We start from the raw sequence: 16,326 nt of genomic DNA, 5'->3' as shown, positions 1-16,326 counted from the left end.
CTCTCCAGTGTCATTTGAATAATTCAGTGAGCCCCACTACCAGCTGTACTTCTGAAGCCTCTTCCATTCTTTTCAGCATTATAATTTTGGTTAATTTTCAATTTTAGGCCCTACGTCTCTGCAATTTGTGTATGAATAACAGAATAATTTTCCTCTTTTGTTTCGCCTTTCCTGTTCCTGAATCTAAATAAAGATGGCTTTTTAGTATTAAAAGTGGAAGAAAATTACAGGTAATTATCTTTGACGGTAAAAACGCTGTAATCAGCGGGCTACATGAAAAATTACTCTAATTATGGCTGCATTTAAGAGAATGGAAAAAAACCTTCTTGTGGATAAAAACCTTAAATTGTCCCCAATGTCTGCTTCAAATTGGATGGCACTGCAGCTGGAGGCTTTGTTCAGAATTGATCCTGGGGAGCTCTGAACCCAAAGTTTCACAGTGGGAAGGGGAAAAAAAGAAAAGAAAACATTTTTCCTAATGTAACAATACGAATGGTAGAAAATGACAAGACTGATCGGTTTTAAACCACTCTGAAGACTGACTGAGCGTGGAAGTTGCTCAAAAAAAAACAAAAAAACACCCCCCAAAAAACTGGTATATTGGTAAGTAGTCTTTGCTTTGTGTCTAATTATAGTGACTGTCCTTTTGCACGACTGTATGTAGCTGTCATTATATGGAGCACTCTGAGGATCTCTATTGACTTCTGATAAATGGCTCAGTGGTTTCAAGGTTCATAATTTGAAGGATGCCCAGGTCTCTAGCCATTAATTCTCACAGTATGGGGCACCCAGCTTGGATGAGGAAAGGGCTTTTCATTTTCAGTATTTGCTGTGCTTTCCACAAGCTAGGAAGGCTAGAGTTCGCTGGACAGCGTATTGTATACCTAGGCACCTTTCAAGGCTTTGCAAAACATTCCTCAGCTTTCATTGTCTGCTATTTAAAAACAAAGGAGGGCGCCTCCTTTCTTAATATTTTTTATTCTCCAAACCTCCGAAGAAAGGCAGAGCTCTGAGCTTTACTCGGAGAAAAATCTCAGCTTAAGCGACCAGCGGAGCCGTGAAATTACAGCAGAAATAGCCGGGTGATTAGAAACTTCTTCTAGTATTATCTTTGCGGTCTTGATAGCTCCTGTCTTAGTCGTAGTTGTTAAAAACTAACCAATGCATCTGCTCCCCCCCCCCTCCGCTTTCCTGGCTTTGCTCTTAGACGTATGCTAAAGGCTCTGTTAGCGGTGTCCCTCCGTGCCGAGCAAGCGGGGAGACAGTTTCTAGCTGGCTGCAGAGAACTTGGGGGTGAACGGGGGGGAGGTGGGGATCTGTTAAGGCGTAGAGAAATACGAGACACGCGGACGTTTTGTGGCTTTTACTCTATATATGAAAGAAGACAAAAACATACAAAGTATATATACAACTAAAATTCAACAATATATACAGAAAGGTTGCTCGGGAGAAAGGTCCCTCTAGCTTAGTGAGTGAGAATGCCGTCAATCAAGCACTGAACCTTTCCAAGACATAGGCGGCGGGTGTTTTTGCGGATTGCTCCTTCTGTCTTTCCTGCTCGTTTCCAGGGGGGCTGTGTGTGTGTGTGTGTCTGTGTGTGTGCACGCGAGTGTGTGCGAGTGTGCAAGCGTGAGTGAGTGAGTGTGTGTGAGGGGGGTTTCTTTGCGGGAGAGACAGTGGTTTCTTCTGAGCTGCAGCCCATTCCATTTTGATAAAGCATGCAGTTTTTGCTTCGTGGTAATGTTCTAATCTTACAGTATATTTTCATTTTCAACCAGTTCTCATTTTTTCCTCTTCATTTTTTATCCCTTCTCTCATTTAATTTTTTCCCCAGTCTGGATTTGGTGAATAAAAATGAAGGAGTCTAGTCTCTCTTTCATCATGTAATGTCTTTAGGTCATTAAACAAGTAAAAACGGCTGCCATTGTAGACTCAGGTTCTTCTTGTGGGCAAAGTCTGTAAAAAGTTTGTTTTGACGTATACTCCACAGAGAAAGAGGCTGGTGCCTTGGAGTCCAAATGAAAATATCCTAAAGAGAAGTGTCTTCTGTGCGCCAGAATGAAAATTGTGTCTTTCTGTTCGAGATCAATCGCTGAGGTTACTTAAAAAAAATAAAATAAAATAAAGCCACTCTGTCTCCTTGCCGCATCTACAAGTTCACACAGAGCCTGTTAGCTGGCATGGCTTGGCAAAGCAGGGGAACTTTTTGCCATGTCGAGACGAGGCGTTCTTGCGAGATTATTTCTCTTGGACAATTCACATCATTTGTGGTCTCTGCATTGTGTCTTGATGTGGAGAAGAATACCAGTGAGAATAGCCAGGCATGTAGCTGTTGGGAGGCATATTGACTCCCTTGGCAGAAGCTGAAACGTCCCAGACTGGAGGCAGAGCTGGAGAGCGAGGGGACAGGGCAGCGGAGCCAGGCAGAGGGTCACTCTCGTGGGGGTTGCTGCCCTGCTTCAGCAGTTTCTTAAATTTGGAGCGTTTGTTCTGAAACCAGATCTTCACCTGTAATCAAAATGCAGCAAATATTAGGCCGCTGCAAGCATCCAGGGCACATCAGGAAAGACCCTGAGGGCTGTGGTTGCACTTTAGCGAGGGTCTTGAACGTCCACACGATTCAGATGTCAAGTTGGGGATAGGGAGAGGGAGGAGGAGGGTTACCTACTGCTGTTCTCAGGCTCTGGATATAACTGGAGAAACCAGGAGAGGAAGAACGGAGCTGGAAAGCGAGATGCAGGTTTTAACGTGGAGCGTTATTCTTCCTGGGCAGGCCAGATTGATCAGGCTGAAACAGAATGTATGTTCTGGGCTTTCCTGCTTCACACACACAAGTGTGTGTGTGCGTGCGTGTGTGTGTGTGTGTGTGTGCGCGCGCGTGTGTGTGTGTGTGTGTGCACGTGTGCGCGCGCACACATTAATGCGTGTGCCTCATTCAGAATTTTGGAGGTCATTTGATCATTTGGACTAAGTGTTGTCAAACACAGGCAATCATATGATTTTGTGCCAGAAGACAGGAGCCAATAAACAAAGGGCATCTTACAAAGAAATTGTGCATCCAAAAACATGCATGATCAAGTAGTCCTCATTTATGTGATAGGGAGGAAGCATGATAGAACCAGGACTATGACTTTATTTTAAAAATCTTTTTTAAAGAAATGAAAATCCTCTTTTCTCGGAGAGTAATTGACTATCAAGGTTGCTTTTGGTCTCATCCTGCTGTCCTTAATCCAGTAAAGTTCCCAGGGAGGGAGTCTGCACTTGATAAGGTATGCAAGGATCGGGCCCGCTCTGGCAAATCAGAATTATTATATAAAGACTATATATATATATATATGTGTGTGTGTGTGTGTGTGTGTGTGTGCACCTTAACTGAAGCTTAAAATCAAGTAAATGAAAAAAAAACCCAGCTCCCAAGTGTTTATTTGACCTTGCAAACTTCGCAGATGTAATGTTAGGACACAAGCAGGACTGCTTGTCTGTCTGCATTTTCAGGATCGGGTCCCTAAATCTATGTATGAGAAAGAGAGAGAGAGAATGCAGAAGAGAGACAGAGCGTGCACGCTAAATATACTAAAATCCCATTTGCTTTACCATCAGCTCTATTTCTATGATTAATGTTTGCTGAATATTTAAAAATTGCTGGCTGGAAGCTACTGTTATCAATGACAGTGATAAAATACTGAAATTATTTGTGAATTCACATGATTACATTTTACCCAAATCGATCCCATCTATCCATGCGCTTCTCCACAAACCCCAGCTTGGGAAGTCTGTAATGCCTCATGTGTCTTTCAAGCTTAAATTAGCAGAACGGCACAGCTACTCCAACCACACTTAACTATGGCTTAACCTGCTATAATTTTGTACATGGCTGTCTTTGATCTTCAGATCTATTATCACCTTTTGTACATTTTGCCCAAGGGTAACCACTGCATTTGCGTTAGTCATCCAGGGCGAATTAACTATTGATTTTACAGGTATTTCCTAACGTGTTCTTCCTTTCTCTCTACCTGTAGGTTGCTACGATCTGGCTTTTCTTTTCTTTTAGCTCTACATCAGGCCCAAAGATTCCTTGCCTTTGTTTTGTTCTCCTTTTCACAGTGGGGCAACTGCATGTTGGTGCTGGAATTATTCTCATCCGAAAATATAGGCAACTTAAAAATTTTATTTGTGACATCAAAAGGGAGCATTTGCTCACCAGACGGCTGAGGGAAAGGCACGTTCAGTTATTTCAGCAGTAGACCGTTTTCTCTGTCGTGCGTTAGACAAGTTCTATCACATTAGATATGGGACCGTGTGCGTTACCTTTTCTACCGTTCCTGTACAGAGGCCAAAACGGCTAGGGACCATCGTACTTTGCTTGGCCTTTATCGCTCGAGCAGGATTTCAGTGATTTGGGATTCCCAGTAATTACCTGTGTCTGGGTAAGTCCTAATGAAGCTGCCAGTTCAGCTCTCTCTGGAAGTGCCAGGTACTGAGTCTGCTGAAAGCGATGATTTAAAGCCTGAAGTTGTAGACTAGAATAAATGGTTCGAGGCTTCCGAATCTTTTTCCCTTTTCCATTGAATCTGATTTCACCGTTTTCAATCACTGTTGTTTTTTGCTGATCTGCAAGCAAAACAACACAGTTGAAATACCACCCTCGCAGAGAACGCTGCACACCCTCCTTAGCTATTTAACGTGGGCATTTTGGTCGTGAATGCTCCGAAAATCCCCGCAGCCTGGCCACAACGCCGTTTCAATACCATCGCTACCGCGTGCTGGCACACACGCTCAGGCTCCTTAAAGGCACACCGCAATATACGGCTCTTCTTAGAAACTACCAGGAGAAAAATAACTGTCCGGGCAGAGTGGACACGCTGCGTTTCCCTCGGGAAAATTGAAAAATAAAAAAATGAAACTCAGCGCTGGCTTAATGAAGGGATTACTGGTTCCATGGCCATCCAGGTTTTACACAGCTAATTGACTTCGTGTCGCCAGTTTGGTGGTCAGTGAATCACCGGTCCGAGACTTTTAACAATGCTTTTCTCCCCCCTCCCCCTCTGCCTTCCCCCGTCGGATGAAAACACACAAATGATCAGCTCCCTGCGAAAAATACATAAATCAGACGGCCCCAAATCGGAATGCGACCCACTCGCCTGGAAACTTTCACTCCTCAGGTGTTAGCAGGAATTTTGCCTCAAGCCGGGCGCTTCGCGCGGGGTAACAAAGGGGAGCCGAGCGGGGCCGGGGCCGGGGCCGGGGCCGGTGCCCGGCGGCGGCGGCGGGAGCGGGGCAGCGGCTGCCGGCCCCGGGCGCCTCCCGCGGCCCCGCTCGCCGGCTCCCGGCGCGGGTTCCCCGAGCGCTAGGCCCTCGCTCGGCGACTCTGGGCGGCCGCACACCCGAACAAGCACACCCGAGACGGGGCGAAGTGCCTCCCCGCGGGCACGGCGGGGGCGAGCGGCGGGCTGCGCCCCGCGGAGCCCCCCGCGCCGGGCGGCCGGGCGGGCAGCGCCGAGCCGGCGGCGGCGGCGGCGGCGGCGGGCGGGGGGCGCCGGGCTGCCCGGCCAAGGACGGCGCGGGGCGGCGGGGCAGGGGGCAGCGGGCCCGGCGGAGGGGAGCGCAGCATTATGCAAATCCACGCGGGTGGCAGAGCGGAGGCAGGCTGGCGGCCGGCCCGGCGGCCGCGGGGGGAGAAGCGATAAGAAAGCGGCCCGCGCTCACCTGCATCGTCCGCCCGCGTCTGGCTGGCCGCGCTGCTGTTGTGGTAGGACTGGAGGTAAGGGCTGTGCTGCGAGTGGCTCACGTAGGGGTAGGCGGCCAGCGAGCGGTGGTTGTAGGAGCCGGCGCTGCCGGAGTAGGGCGAGCTGTGGTGGTGGTGCTGGTGGTGCGGGTGCGAGCCGGCGGCGGAGTGCAGGCAGTGCAGCGGGTAGTGCGCGCCGGCCATGGCCGGCGAGCTCTGCTGGGAGTGGGGCGGCGGCGGCGGCGGCGGCGGCGGCGGCTGCGGCGGCGGCTGCTGCTGCCCGAACTCCATGAAGGCGGATTTGGAGGAGTCTGTCGCTTCCAACCCGTCAGCCATCGTAGTCATGGTCATCATCAAAGTTTGGGAGGGAGAGAGCGGCGCTCTCCGGCTCGCCCCCCGCGCGCTGCCTCTCTGCCCAGCCACCGTAGCGCCCGTTACCCGGCGCGGCACCGTTGGAGGTGGCGGTTATTTTTTTAAGGAGCAGTAGTGAGAGGGGCCTTGTTAACTGAGGGAGGGGAGAAGGGGAGGGCTGTGTGCGGGGTGGGAGGACTACTCCCGGCGGTTTTTTTCGCCTCTCTTCCCCTTCATCCCCAACTTGTGTGTTTTTTTTGGGGGCTGGCGGAGTTTAAGGCAGCGATTTTAAGGTGGATTCTGCGAAAGTTGGGCTCCGGCGCCTCGACTGGAGGCAGCGACGCCACAAGTCGAATGGTTCGTCTCCAAAGGGCAGCGCCTCCCCATTGGTCACTCAACCCCTGACGTCACCGCCCCGCCGCGGCAGCTGCTGTGGCGTCTCGCGCGGGGGCCCCGGCGGCGCGCGCGCGCACGCCGTGGCGCGCCACCACCTCCGCCCCCCCTTCCCGTGCGCGCGCGCGCGCGCCGCGCGGAGCGAGGCGTGGACGCGCCCTGGGGGCGCACGCGCGCGCGCGCGCAGGCCTCCGCGTCCCCGTGTCATGTGCATCCCCGGCCTGTGTCACCTCCATGCCCCGGCTCCGGCCGGCCGGCTCCAGGTGCGCCGGCCCCGCGTGCCCCCCTTCCCCTTCCTCGCTGCGCGGCGGCGCAGGGGCCGGGGAAGCGCGCCAGGAGGAGGCCGCGCGCGGTGTCTGGGAGGCGGGCGGTGCTTTCCGCGCCGTCGGAGGAGCGGCCGCCGCGGCTGGGAGCGAAGGCTTTGGAGAAGTGACAGCAGTGCATTTTTTCCTACTGAAAACAGCAGCTACTGTAATGCTTTCAAATATATGCAAATGATACATGCGGTTAGTGGTTTGGCAAATCTTGATTACAATATAAACTACCCAAGGAAAAGTGCCTTCGTCCTAAATTTGTCTTTAGATTACAATTCCAGTTGATTTTATTTTATTGTCAACATTGTTAATGATAAAAATAGAGTCGTTTTACAGTTATTTTTACTTTCTGGAAGGAGGCAATTAGACTTCTAATCAGGAATACACAAAAATCTCCCATGATTAACTGCAGTACTTTGTTCAAATTGCTGCTATAAAATTCAGAACAATTTGCCTGTAATGATTATGGACTGGGTTTATTTTGGGAGGTGGAATAAAAGTGGATATAGCATAAATTATCCTCTAATTATACACCAGTGTCGCCTCAATTATCCTCTTATCAAAATGGTTGTCTAACTGCCGCATTTAGTTTCAATTCTCTCCTTTTTTCTATAAAAAGAACTTCATACCTTGTTATTATTAATCCATTTATTATTTGCAAGGGGATTTATATCCGAACATCCAGGTGGTATTACCACTTCTCTTTCAAAGATGGACTGGGGAAAGACATTAAGTTTGATCCAGCACCGCGGAGGATCTCTCTCTCTCTCTCTCTCTTCTCTCTCTCTCTCTCGCTCTCTCTCCTTTTTTTCCCCCTCTTTCCCTTGCTTAAATCTCCTCGCGTCCAGCTATGCATGAACTCCAGAGACAGACCCCACCGGAGAGGACTGAGGTAGGAAGGACCCGGCGGAACTCACTAAGCCTAGGGAAATGCGAAAGTTTCTGTAGACGGGGAAATGGGCTGGAGGCTTCGGGCTTTGAAAACCAACACCGGCACCAGCGGCAGCCGCCTGCAAAATCCCTCCTAACCCAGAGACATCCCCAAACCACGCACAGGTCCTGACACTGCCTCTCAAGGCGACATTTCCAGAGGATTTGTTTCTAGATTTTGCAATTTTTTTTTCAACGCATCGCTTTTGGAAATATTTAGTGTCTATTATTTTCATTCTGGTTTTTTTTCCCTTTCCTTTCCTTCCTTGGCTTTGCTGCGTGGTTGCCCGCAGCCCGGGCGGGCGCGGCGGGCGGCGGCGGCGGCGGGTGCCTGCTGCGCCGGGCAGGCGGGGGCGAGCCGCGCTGCGCCGCGCCGGGTCGCGGCGGAGCCCGAACTCCCGCGGCGCTGCCCCTGCAGCCGCTGCATGGCAGCGGCATAGGAGAGGTCTTTTTTTTTTTTCCCCCCTAGGGCGGCTGGGATGTTTTATGCCCCCCTTCCCCACGCTCTCATCGGTGTTTCACTTCTTGAGCCTGTGGAGTCGGTTCAGTAACTCTGAATGCACTTGTAAGTGTCTTGCCTTGTTCTCCTTCTTTTAACAAGAGTTCCACTTTAACACGCGAAAGGGTAACCCGATCCAGGCGTTTACCAATCTACAATGAATAAAAATATAGAGAAAGGGGAAGAGAAGGGGAAAAAGGCGAGAGCATTCTTACTCCAGCCTGCTATTCCTACTGGGACTCTTTATTCAGAGGTTGTAGGTAATGTACGCAGTAGGAACAGGTACATTTGGCAGTTTTATTGCTTTATACCCTCCAGCTTGCTTTTAACATCATGAAGGTGTTTTTTCGCAGGTGCACATACTAGCATTTTCTCCAACGGCAAGAGCATGCATAACAAAAGATATCTGAAAATGGACTAAGGAGTATTTGCAACACGTTGCTTTTTATTTCGAAGGAATTCCTGCTGCATGATGGATGCTAACACGGGAATGGGGGAAAGTTGGGCAGGAGTTGGGACTGATTCGAAATAAAATCTAGAAGTCGCTTTGGAGAAGGGAATAAGGCGTCTGAGTCAGGAAACTTTAAACAGAAAGGGGAAGAAGAAAAGGCACGGAGAGTCTGAAGGAGCTGCTTCCTTCGATAGGCAGCAAACGGCGTTAAATGTGTATCTGTGTCGCATCTCAGATGATGAATTAAACGCCCGGGGCGAGCGGGCGCGCGTGTCGCACGCGGGACAGGCCCGCGCGGGTGGGTGCGGAGCGGGCGGCCCGGCGGAGGCGGCGGGCGGCGGCGGCCCCCGCGCGGGCGGCAGCGCGCACGGACGGTGCCTCGCCGCGGGGAAGCGCTCGGGGAGCGCAGGGGCGCCGGGCGCTTGGCTCTGAGCGGTTCCCGGAGACCCCTACGTGTCTTCGGGCCAGTTGACTCCATCAAGCCTCACACCGATAATTTCCCCCGATTTAATTAGGCAAATCTCTCGGTATGGAGCTGCCGTTGATTGGTCGATGTTAATGACTCGACTGCAAGGAGTCACGCTGCTTGTCAATATTTATTGTTTTCTTTTCTTTCTTTCCCGTGCCCCCTGCACGAAGGGGCCGCGCCTTCGGGGAGGGGGCAGCTCGCCGGCGGGGCTGGTGGTGCGGCCCGGCTCGGCTCGGCCCGGCTCGGCTCGGCTCCCTGCGTGTACAGATCCTTAGTGTGCTGTGTGCCCGCCGCCGAGCCCCCACGCTGTAACTGCACGGGGCTGTGGAGGAGATGGCGGGTGGGGGCCGGGCGCGGGGGAAAGAGGGCAACGGGGAGAGGATGGGAGGCCTGAGCTTGCTTTGGAAGAGGTGGCAGGTGTAGGTGGCGTTTGTCCTCCGAGGGAAACGCAGGAGCTGAGGCCCACGCTTTCCTGGCGGGCCGGGGGGCAGAGGAAGGCCCACTGCTGCCCAGCGGCTCGGGGTCAGCCCGGGTCCGGCCCGTGCTGCCGTGCCCGCGCCCCCGCCGGGCGGGCTCGCTGGCCAGCTGAGCTCCGTTACTGGCCTCGCTCTGAAGAAATTAGACCTGAACAAATAGGCTTGCAGGCGCAGGGGGCAGTGGGGTGCTCATTGCCGGGGTCAGGAACGAGTCGCGGAGGCGGGCACCCCGCGCCGCCCTGTCCCCTGCGTCCGACAGCGAACAGGCAGCAAATCGCGAGTGGGTCGCGGAGGGGCGACCGCGGGAGCCCACGGCGGGACGGTCTCTCAGGGCCGGGAGCTGGGCGCACCGTGGCAAGGGGCCAGAGGGGGTTGGGGTCTGCCCGCCGCGCCAGCGGGGCCTGTGGCAATAGCCCCCCGCCAGCTGCCCGGCCCGCACCGGGAGCGCCCCGGGGGCAGCAGCCGCGCGTCGCCAGCCAGCTCCCGGCCCGCTCCCGCTGCTCCTTGCCGGTCCGGACCCGCGCTCCCGAGGGAGGCTGCCGGGCCGGTGCCAGCGCTGCGCGCTGCCGGTCGCGAGTCCCCAGCTGCAGCCGTGGCCGAGGTGCTGCGGGTGCGCCCTGCGCGCATCCCCCGCGCCCTGCCCGCGCATCCCCCGCGCGGGGCCGGCTGCCCTCTGGGCAGGTCACCCTCACTCCTAGGGGGCCCTGAGGCCTGGGTAGCCCGAGGGGGTTAGAGTCGCCCCCTGCCCCCCCCGGCTCGCTGCAAGCTCCTGGAGCAGCGCAGCCCTTGGCACCCCGGGTGCTCCCCCCGCTCCGCTGCCGCAGTCACGGGCGGGCGGCGTGGCACTGCGCACCGGGCTAGTGGCTGTCCCAGGACTGGGTGACACCGTGCTACTGGTAGTCATGTCACGTTAAATCACTTCGTTTTAATGATGTTTGTGGCTAATACTTGTAAAAGACAAAGTGTGTGTGTGTGTGTGTGTGTGTGTGTGTGTGGTTTAAAATCACATTTGTGACTCGAAAGATGTCGCACAACAGACACAACAGTTACAAGGAGCTGACGAACAACAGGAAACGGGGTTCTATTTTTAGGGTATAATGGGAAGTTAATATAAGCGGCCGGAGGCTTCCTATATGCCTCGAAGCACCTTCTGTTCCATTCATCCATTCATTCGTGCATTCAACAATAACAACAGGGGAAAACAAACATTCCCATTTCATTTCTCATCCCCTCCTTCGCATGATGTCCTGCTCTGGTATTTGTACGGATGGGCTTTGCAAACGGATTCCCTCTTTTGGGTCTCTTTGCTTGTTGGCAGGGGGAGGGGAGCAGGGATGATAGCTGATAGCATTCGTCAGCTGAAGCTCCCAAAGCCTGTTGGGGTATTGCCCACGGAAGGAGGGCGCAGGGGCTGAGTGCTGCTCCCTGCGCTTTGGGAGTATATCCCCCCTTTCCCTCATTTCACATCAGAGTCGGGGAGAGTGATTTCCGTCCTACGCCGACCAGGATGGATGGAAAAGTCGGAGAGGAACTTATTTCAGGAGTGACATTATTGTGTGTGTTTTTCTGCGGGAAGCCTGTGTACATGCATGAGGCAGGTCTTGCGACACGATTTTTAAACGGGGCAGCGAAAAGTTGAGGTGGAGGAGACAAAGATTACTATCTGATCTCCTGATAGCAACAGAAAGGACAGTTTATGAGAAACCGAGGTAATAGAAAGTCTTTCGGAAAAGAGTTGGGGGTCTCCTGTGAAGTGCTGGGGAAAAAATATCTAGAAATGTGGAAAGCTAAAGAATATTCCTCCTGGCGGCGACCCGCTGCGGATACATTTTTGCGGAGAGGCTCCCTCCGCAGAGGCACGGGACCTCTCCCGTCTCTCCCGTCGGCAGCGCGGCGGCAGGGCTCCGACGGCCGCGAAACTTGCGCGCCGCCCCGCGCCCGCGGCCGCGCCACGCGGGTGCGCACGGGGGCTTCCCGCTACCGCCCGCCCGGGCGGCGCGGCTCTGCCCGCGTTAGTTACGGCTACCGGGGAGAGGGAGGCTACAACAGATTATCTCGCCTTGCCTCTGCTGATAGCATTTTTTCCCCAGTCTCTCCAGCCTGTTTACCCCAAAACACATGGCCTCCTTTCTTTCTGCCAGCATGTCATATTGCCATCGTCTTAATAGCAGCTGAGTGGTGAGCAAAGGCTCCCGCAAAAGGAGGTCACCTCCTCAAGCTGGAAGCAAGCTATTTTAAGGAGAGGCTGGGGAATTTGAGCGCTGCCAGTGCAAGAGCAAGAGCGGAGCGGAGGCTCCTCTGGATTTCAACCCACTAACATTATAACAGACAGGCAGGCGTCAATGGCTTTCCATACCGCGAGTGAAGGAAGTGGCAGGGAGGCGGGGGGGGGGGTAAACCCCAGCCCAGCCTCGCAGATGGATCACACACGCCGTTTTCTATATTGTAGCGTGGGTCAAAATAATAGGAGTCAGAAGGGGAGAGATCCAGAGGGAACCAGCCACTGTCTCTTGTACAGATTTGTAGCGAAGCCTCCGCTGTAATTAAAACCTTACAGCCAGATTCATTCAATGTGTGGCTCTGCAGAGGGTCGGAGGTTGGGGCTTTTTGTTTGGTTAATGTTTTGTTTTGTTGTTGTCGTTGGTTGCTTTCCCTGATGGGGCGAGGGTGGAGGGAGAAAATCTGCTTTAAAATGGAATTAAGCTTTAGGCGAGTCCCTGCCTTGGCCGGGGGACGGGACCCCTGCGGCCGGCACGGCGCTCACGCCGCGCCTGCCGTGCGGCGAGGACCCGCGGAGAGGGGCGCAGCGCGGCGCAGGGCGGCCTGGCGCGGGGGGAAGAGGTCCTGGCCGCTCGCCCTCTCTCACGGACCTGGCCAAAGGCCGGGGACAGGTCTCCTGCCCCCTGTGCGCATGGGGACCCTGTCCCCAGCACGCAGGACCCCGGCGAACAGTCCGTGCCTCTGTCCTGCCCTCCTCGCCCCTCCGCGGGCGGACGCGTGACCGCGGCCGTCTCTGCGCGACGTGGGACCGGGGACGCCTCCCCCCTTCGGGGCAGGAGGGGCCTCTCCGATTCCAGCCTGAGGTTTGCAGACCTCTGCTGTGGGGTTTTTACTTGGCATGCGTCCCCACCCGCTCGGGTGCTGCTGAAATAGAAATGTTGGTTTTAGCGGAGGCTTTTGTTGTTTTGTTTTCTTTTCAAATGAAAGAAAAAACAACAACAAGAAAAAGTCCTTCCACTGGCAGAAAAAGAAGACGCCGTCCAATTAAAATAAAACCCGAAAGACTCTTAAGTGCTCGGCTTGGAAGGGCTCAGAGGCGAATGGAAACTCGAGGCTCTTTTAAGTCAGGAGAGAGGCTGCAATTTCTCCTGCGGTAGCGGCCGGTCTCTCCCCGAGCCAAACGCCGTGCTGAGCCCTCCCGAGCGCTACCTTCCCGGGTCCAGCCGCCGCTACCTCCCTGCCTCCGTACGGCTGCACGGGTCCTATTAAAATGCACAGGGAGTGCGTCAGCCCGGCTGCGTTTGGGAAATCTCGCATTCTGGAGAGTGAAAGCCGAGGCTTTAATTGCAGCAAACGAGCGTGATGTCCTCTCTTCAGTCTGTTTCGCCTTCGTTTATTTTTAGTACACTACAAATGCCTACACGTTTCCCTTGTTGAGATCAGTGCAATTATTTACTCTACCTTTAGGGATGCATTTATCCAACCATTGAATGGAAATGTAGTAAACACTGCGCAAAGTCAATGCAGTTATTGAGGTTTATTTAATAGGAGAAGAAGTAAATATCTCGGCTTTACTTGTTCCTTCAGGCAGCCTCGTTATCTAGAGTAGATTGCAAGGAGAGTTCTTCACTCATTCCCATGTAACGAGATTGCCTTATACGTTTATCTCATCTCTGTATCTAGCTATAGCCTCTTTCGTCAGGGTCTCAACAGACTATAAAAACAAAGCTAAAAGTTAATTTAGAAAGGTAATCCGGAGGGATCCATTATCTGATCTCTCTATAGAAACTCGTCTAAGCGAGATCCCATATCTGAGTGCATAAAAGAAACAGCCAAAGAGAACATCGCCTTTAGCAACTTGAATTCCGTGTGTACCTGCCGGCCGGGGAGGTAAAGCTCTCGACACCGAACGCGATTTCACTCTAGTGAAACTGCCTTCCCCGATTAATTATCGCATACTCAACGCGCCGCTATCCTCTACCTCCACACGCCACGAATTATTATTATTATTATTATTATTATTGCGAGTGGAGAGCGTCACCTTTCTCCACCTGTTTGTCCTGACACCACAGCCCCCCGGCTCCCCAAGAGCCTCTTTGGCACCGCATAAATGCAGCGGGAAGGGGCTGGGGCGGGGGAGGCGGTGAGAAGATCCTCAGGATCTGCGGCGTGAGACGCGGGAGGTATCCCAGGGTTCTGACAGCTGGATCTGAAACAAATCAGGTCTGGATTAACTTGCCTGTTTTGTGAATTGTCTGCATTTGAGAAAGCAGCCCTCACCCACTCCGCTTCTGGCAGGTTTTGTTACACGTGCCTCTATAAATATATTATCCCAACCCTCTTTCCTCGCTGGAGCTCTCTTTTCAGCAAAACAGAAACCAGAACGGGGAGAAGCGATTTTCTTTTTTAAATGAAGACATTTATAAGTAACCTAATTTCGTATCGTGGAAGTAAATTTCATGCTAGGATATATTTTGCACAACATGTAATCTTTCAGAGCCGGAAGACATTTAATTAAAGCCATATTCGGAGAAGTACAGCTTAAAAGCAGTCATACGACCCCATACCTCATTCATATTCAGGATCCATCCGCGAATTCATATTGTTTTAACGTGGGACGTCGCCTTTATGACATAACTCTCCGAGGCCCGGGGAATATGGAAGATAGCACAAAGGAGATCAGAAAAATAATAGTGCAGGATCTTTAATAGACGGACCCCCACCACTTTATGGTTCCTAGTTCCTAATTTTCGATCACAGAAATTCCCAGTAATGCACATGTCATAGCTGGGGGCTGGGAAGAGAGGGAAAAGTCCGCTTTAGGATGGGCCACAGTTAAACGTCCGGAGTTGGAAGACACAACTTTATTTCCGCAGGCTGCTGCCCACTGCCCTGGCAAACATACCTTGTGGGGACAAGGTTTGGTCATGTCCTTTCAAATCCCCCCGGTAGAAGGTCAGGGCTGGACGGCCCCCTTTCTCCGCACTTAGGACCTGTCCTGGTTCAGAGGGGGTGCAGCGGAGGGTGGCGGGCTGGGTAGGGAGAAGCCGGACCCGCAGATCCCAACTTCATGTCGGCGCGCTAAAAGGGGATCTTTGGCGAAGGGGGATCGCGCCCTGCCGGGGCCGGCGTGCGCGCGAGAAGACTGAGCCCGGGCAGCACAGCGACCTGTGAACTTTATTGGCACCCGTGGCTCTTGAACGGTAAATACATTTTCTGTTACAGTTTTCTCCCTATCGCCTGCTCCGCTGTCGGGTTATTTAAATGCCATACGAAGACGTGAGACCTCCGGATAAACCGGGGTGTAACGCGGTCATAATCCAGCCTGCAAACGCAAGCAAAGCTCGCATCTCGCGTGCTGAACGCCAGGCTGGCGGCGGCGGCAGCGCCGGCGTTGTGCGGGCACCGAGGCCGCCGCCCGCCTCCTCGGGGGCAGCCGTCGCGCCGCGCCCCGCCTGGGTGCTGGTCCTCGGCGCTTACGCAGACCTTTCCGGCTCTGTCTGCAGGATACTCACTTTTTCGTTGAAGTAACTAGTAAAAACTGCCCTGAGTGCAGTACGAGTCGGATCGGGCCCCGCGCACTAATTCTCTCTATGGCAACTTTTGTCTACCAGGCTGTTTGCTCCTTTCCAGCCTTTTCCTCCGCGTTTCCTTTTGGCACGGCGGCCGCCGGTGCGACAGGCTGGTTTTCGAAGAGTTGGGAGACTTGCGTGCCCCGAGATCATGTTCGCAAGCGCTTTTATTTTCTTCTTCTCCAAAGTCATGGCAAACTATTTCCAAAGGCGCGGGGGAAAGCGACCCACAATAAACCGAAAACAAAATCTCCCCCAAAGAGATAATTCCCCCACCCTTTAAAGAAAGCCCCAAGCCAAAACAAACAAACAGAAGCAAACAGCCCCTCCCTCAGCCGTCCTACCTCACGTCGTGGCTGCTTCGTTTCAGAGGAGATAAAATTCAGCGGTCAAATCAAATCAGAAAGGTTCTGGTTAGTTTCCTTGTAATGGTAATTAAAAGTATTAATTGGTTGTGTCGACAGCTTAAAAAGACAGGTGTTGCTGAAAAAGCGTCATTAATCTTCCAGTCATTACTAAGCAGCAGTGGGAACTGGGCTGGGAGAAGGAGCCGATTGTTTACAAGGGTCTTTCAAGGTTTAAGAATGGAATTATACTACCACTACTATTAATAATACAGCTTTCTCCTTTCCTTTGAAAAATGAAAATAAATCAAATGGCCTGCGTGCTGCCCTAGGCAAAAGCGGGCAGAAAGTGTTTCACGGACTTCACAGTGTTTAAAATAAAGTTTAAAGCAAGGGTTCTTTTTAGTTATATATATTTTTATATACATTTATATAAGGTTTCAGGAAAATGCTTCTTACTTTGTTTCTTCGTACTTTTTCTCTTTCGCCTGTGGCTTGTGGGTAAAAGAAGTTTTCTATCGTTTTTAGGACAGTGATCTAAACTTCAAATATTTATTAAACCGAGTTGGGAGTGGTTCTCCT

General features: G+C 52.7%; 1 protein-coding gene and 1 long non-coding RNA gene across 3 annotated transcripts in view; one reads left to right on the top strand and one right to left on the bottom strand.

The window, feature by feature from the left end:
- The first annotated feature begins 380 nt into the window (after positions 1-380).
- LOC104143668 (uncharacterized) overlaps positions 381-16,326 on the top strand; it is a 44,015-nt gene continuing 28,069 nt past the window's right edge. The window contains exon 1 of one of the 2 annotated variants that reach the window (XR_011139616.1): positions 381-603. This is a non-coding gene — a long non-coding RNA (uncharacterized lncRNA). Of the gene's footprint in view, positions 604-7,480; positions 7,676-16,326 lie in introns of those variants that run through there. The other variant, XR_693941.2, reaches the window with a different exon arrangement.
- Positions 1,349-6,437, bottom strand: DLX6 (distal-less homeobox 6). Its single transcript, XM_068934915.1, has 3 exons — positions 5,707-6,437; positions 4,418-4,611; positions 1,349-2,508 (listed from the first exon to the last, which is right to left on the bottom strand). Exons 1-3 carry the CDS (start codon positions 6,077-6,079, stop codon positions 2,257-2,259), a joined length of 819 nt encoding a protein of 272 aa, XP_068791016.1. The 5' UTR covers positions 6,080-6,437; the 3' UTR covers positions 1,349-2,256.

The sequence above is a fragment of the Struthio camelus genome, chromosome 2, assembly GCF_040807025.1.
Source record: "Struthio camelus isolate bStrCam1 chromosome 2, bStrCam1.hap1, whole genome shotgun sequence".
NCBI lineage: Eukaryota > Metazoa > Chordata > Aves > Struthioniformes > Struthionidae > Struthio > Struthio camelus.
The sequence above is the reverse complement of the archived record's forward strand: the minus strand, read 5'-3'. Positions and strand labels throughout refer to the sequence as shown.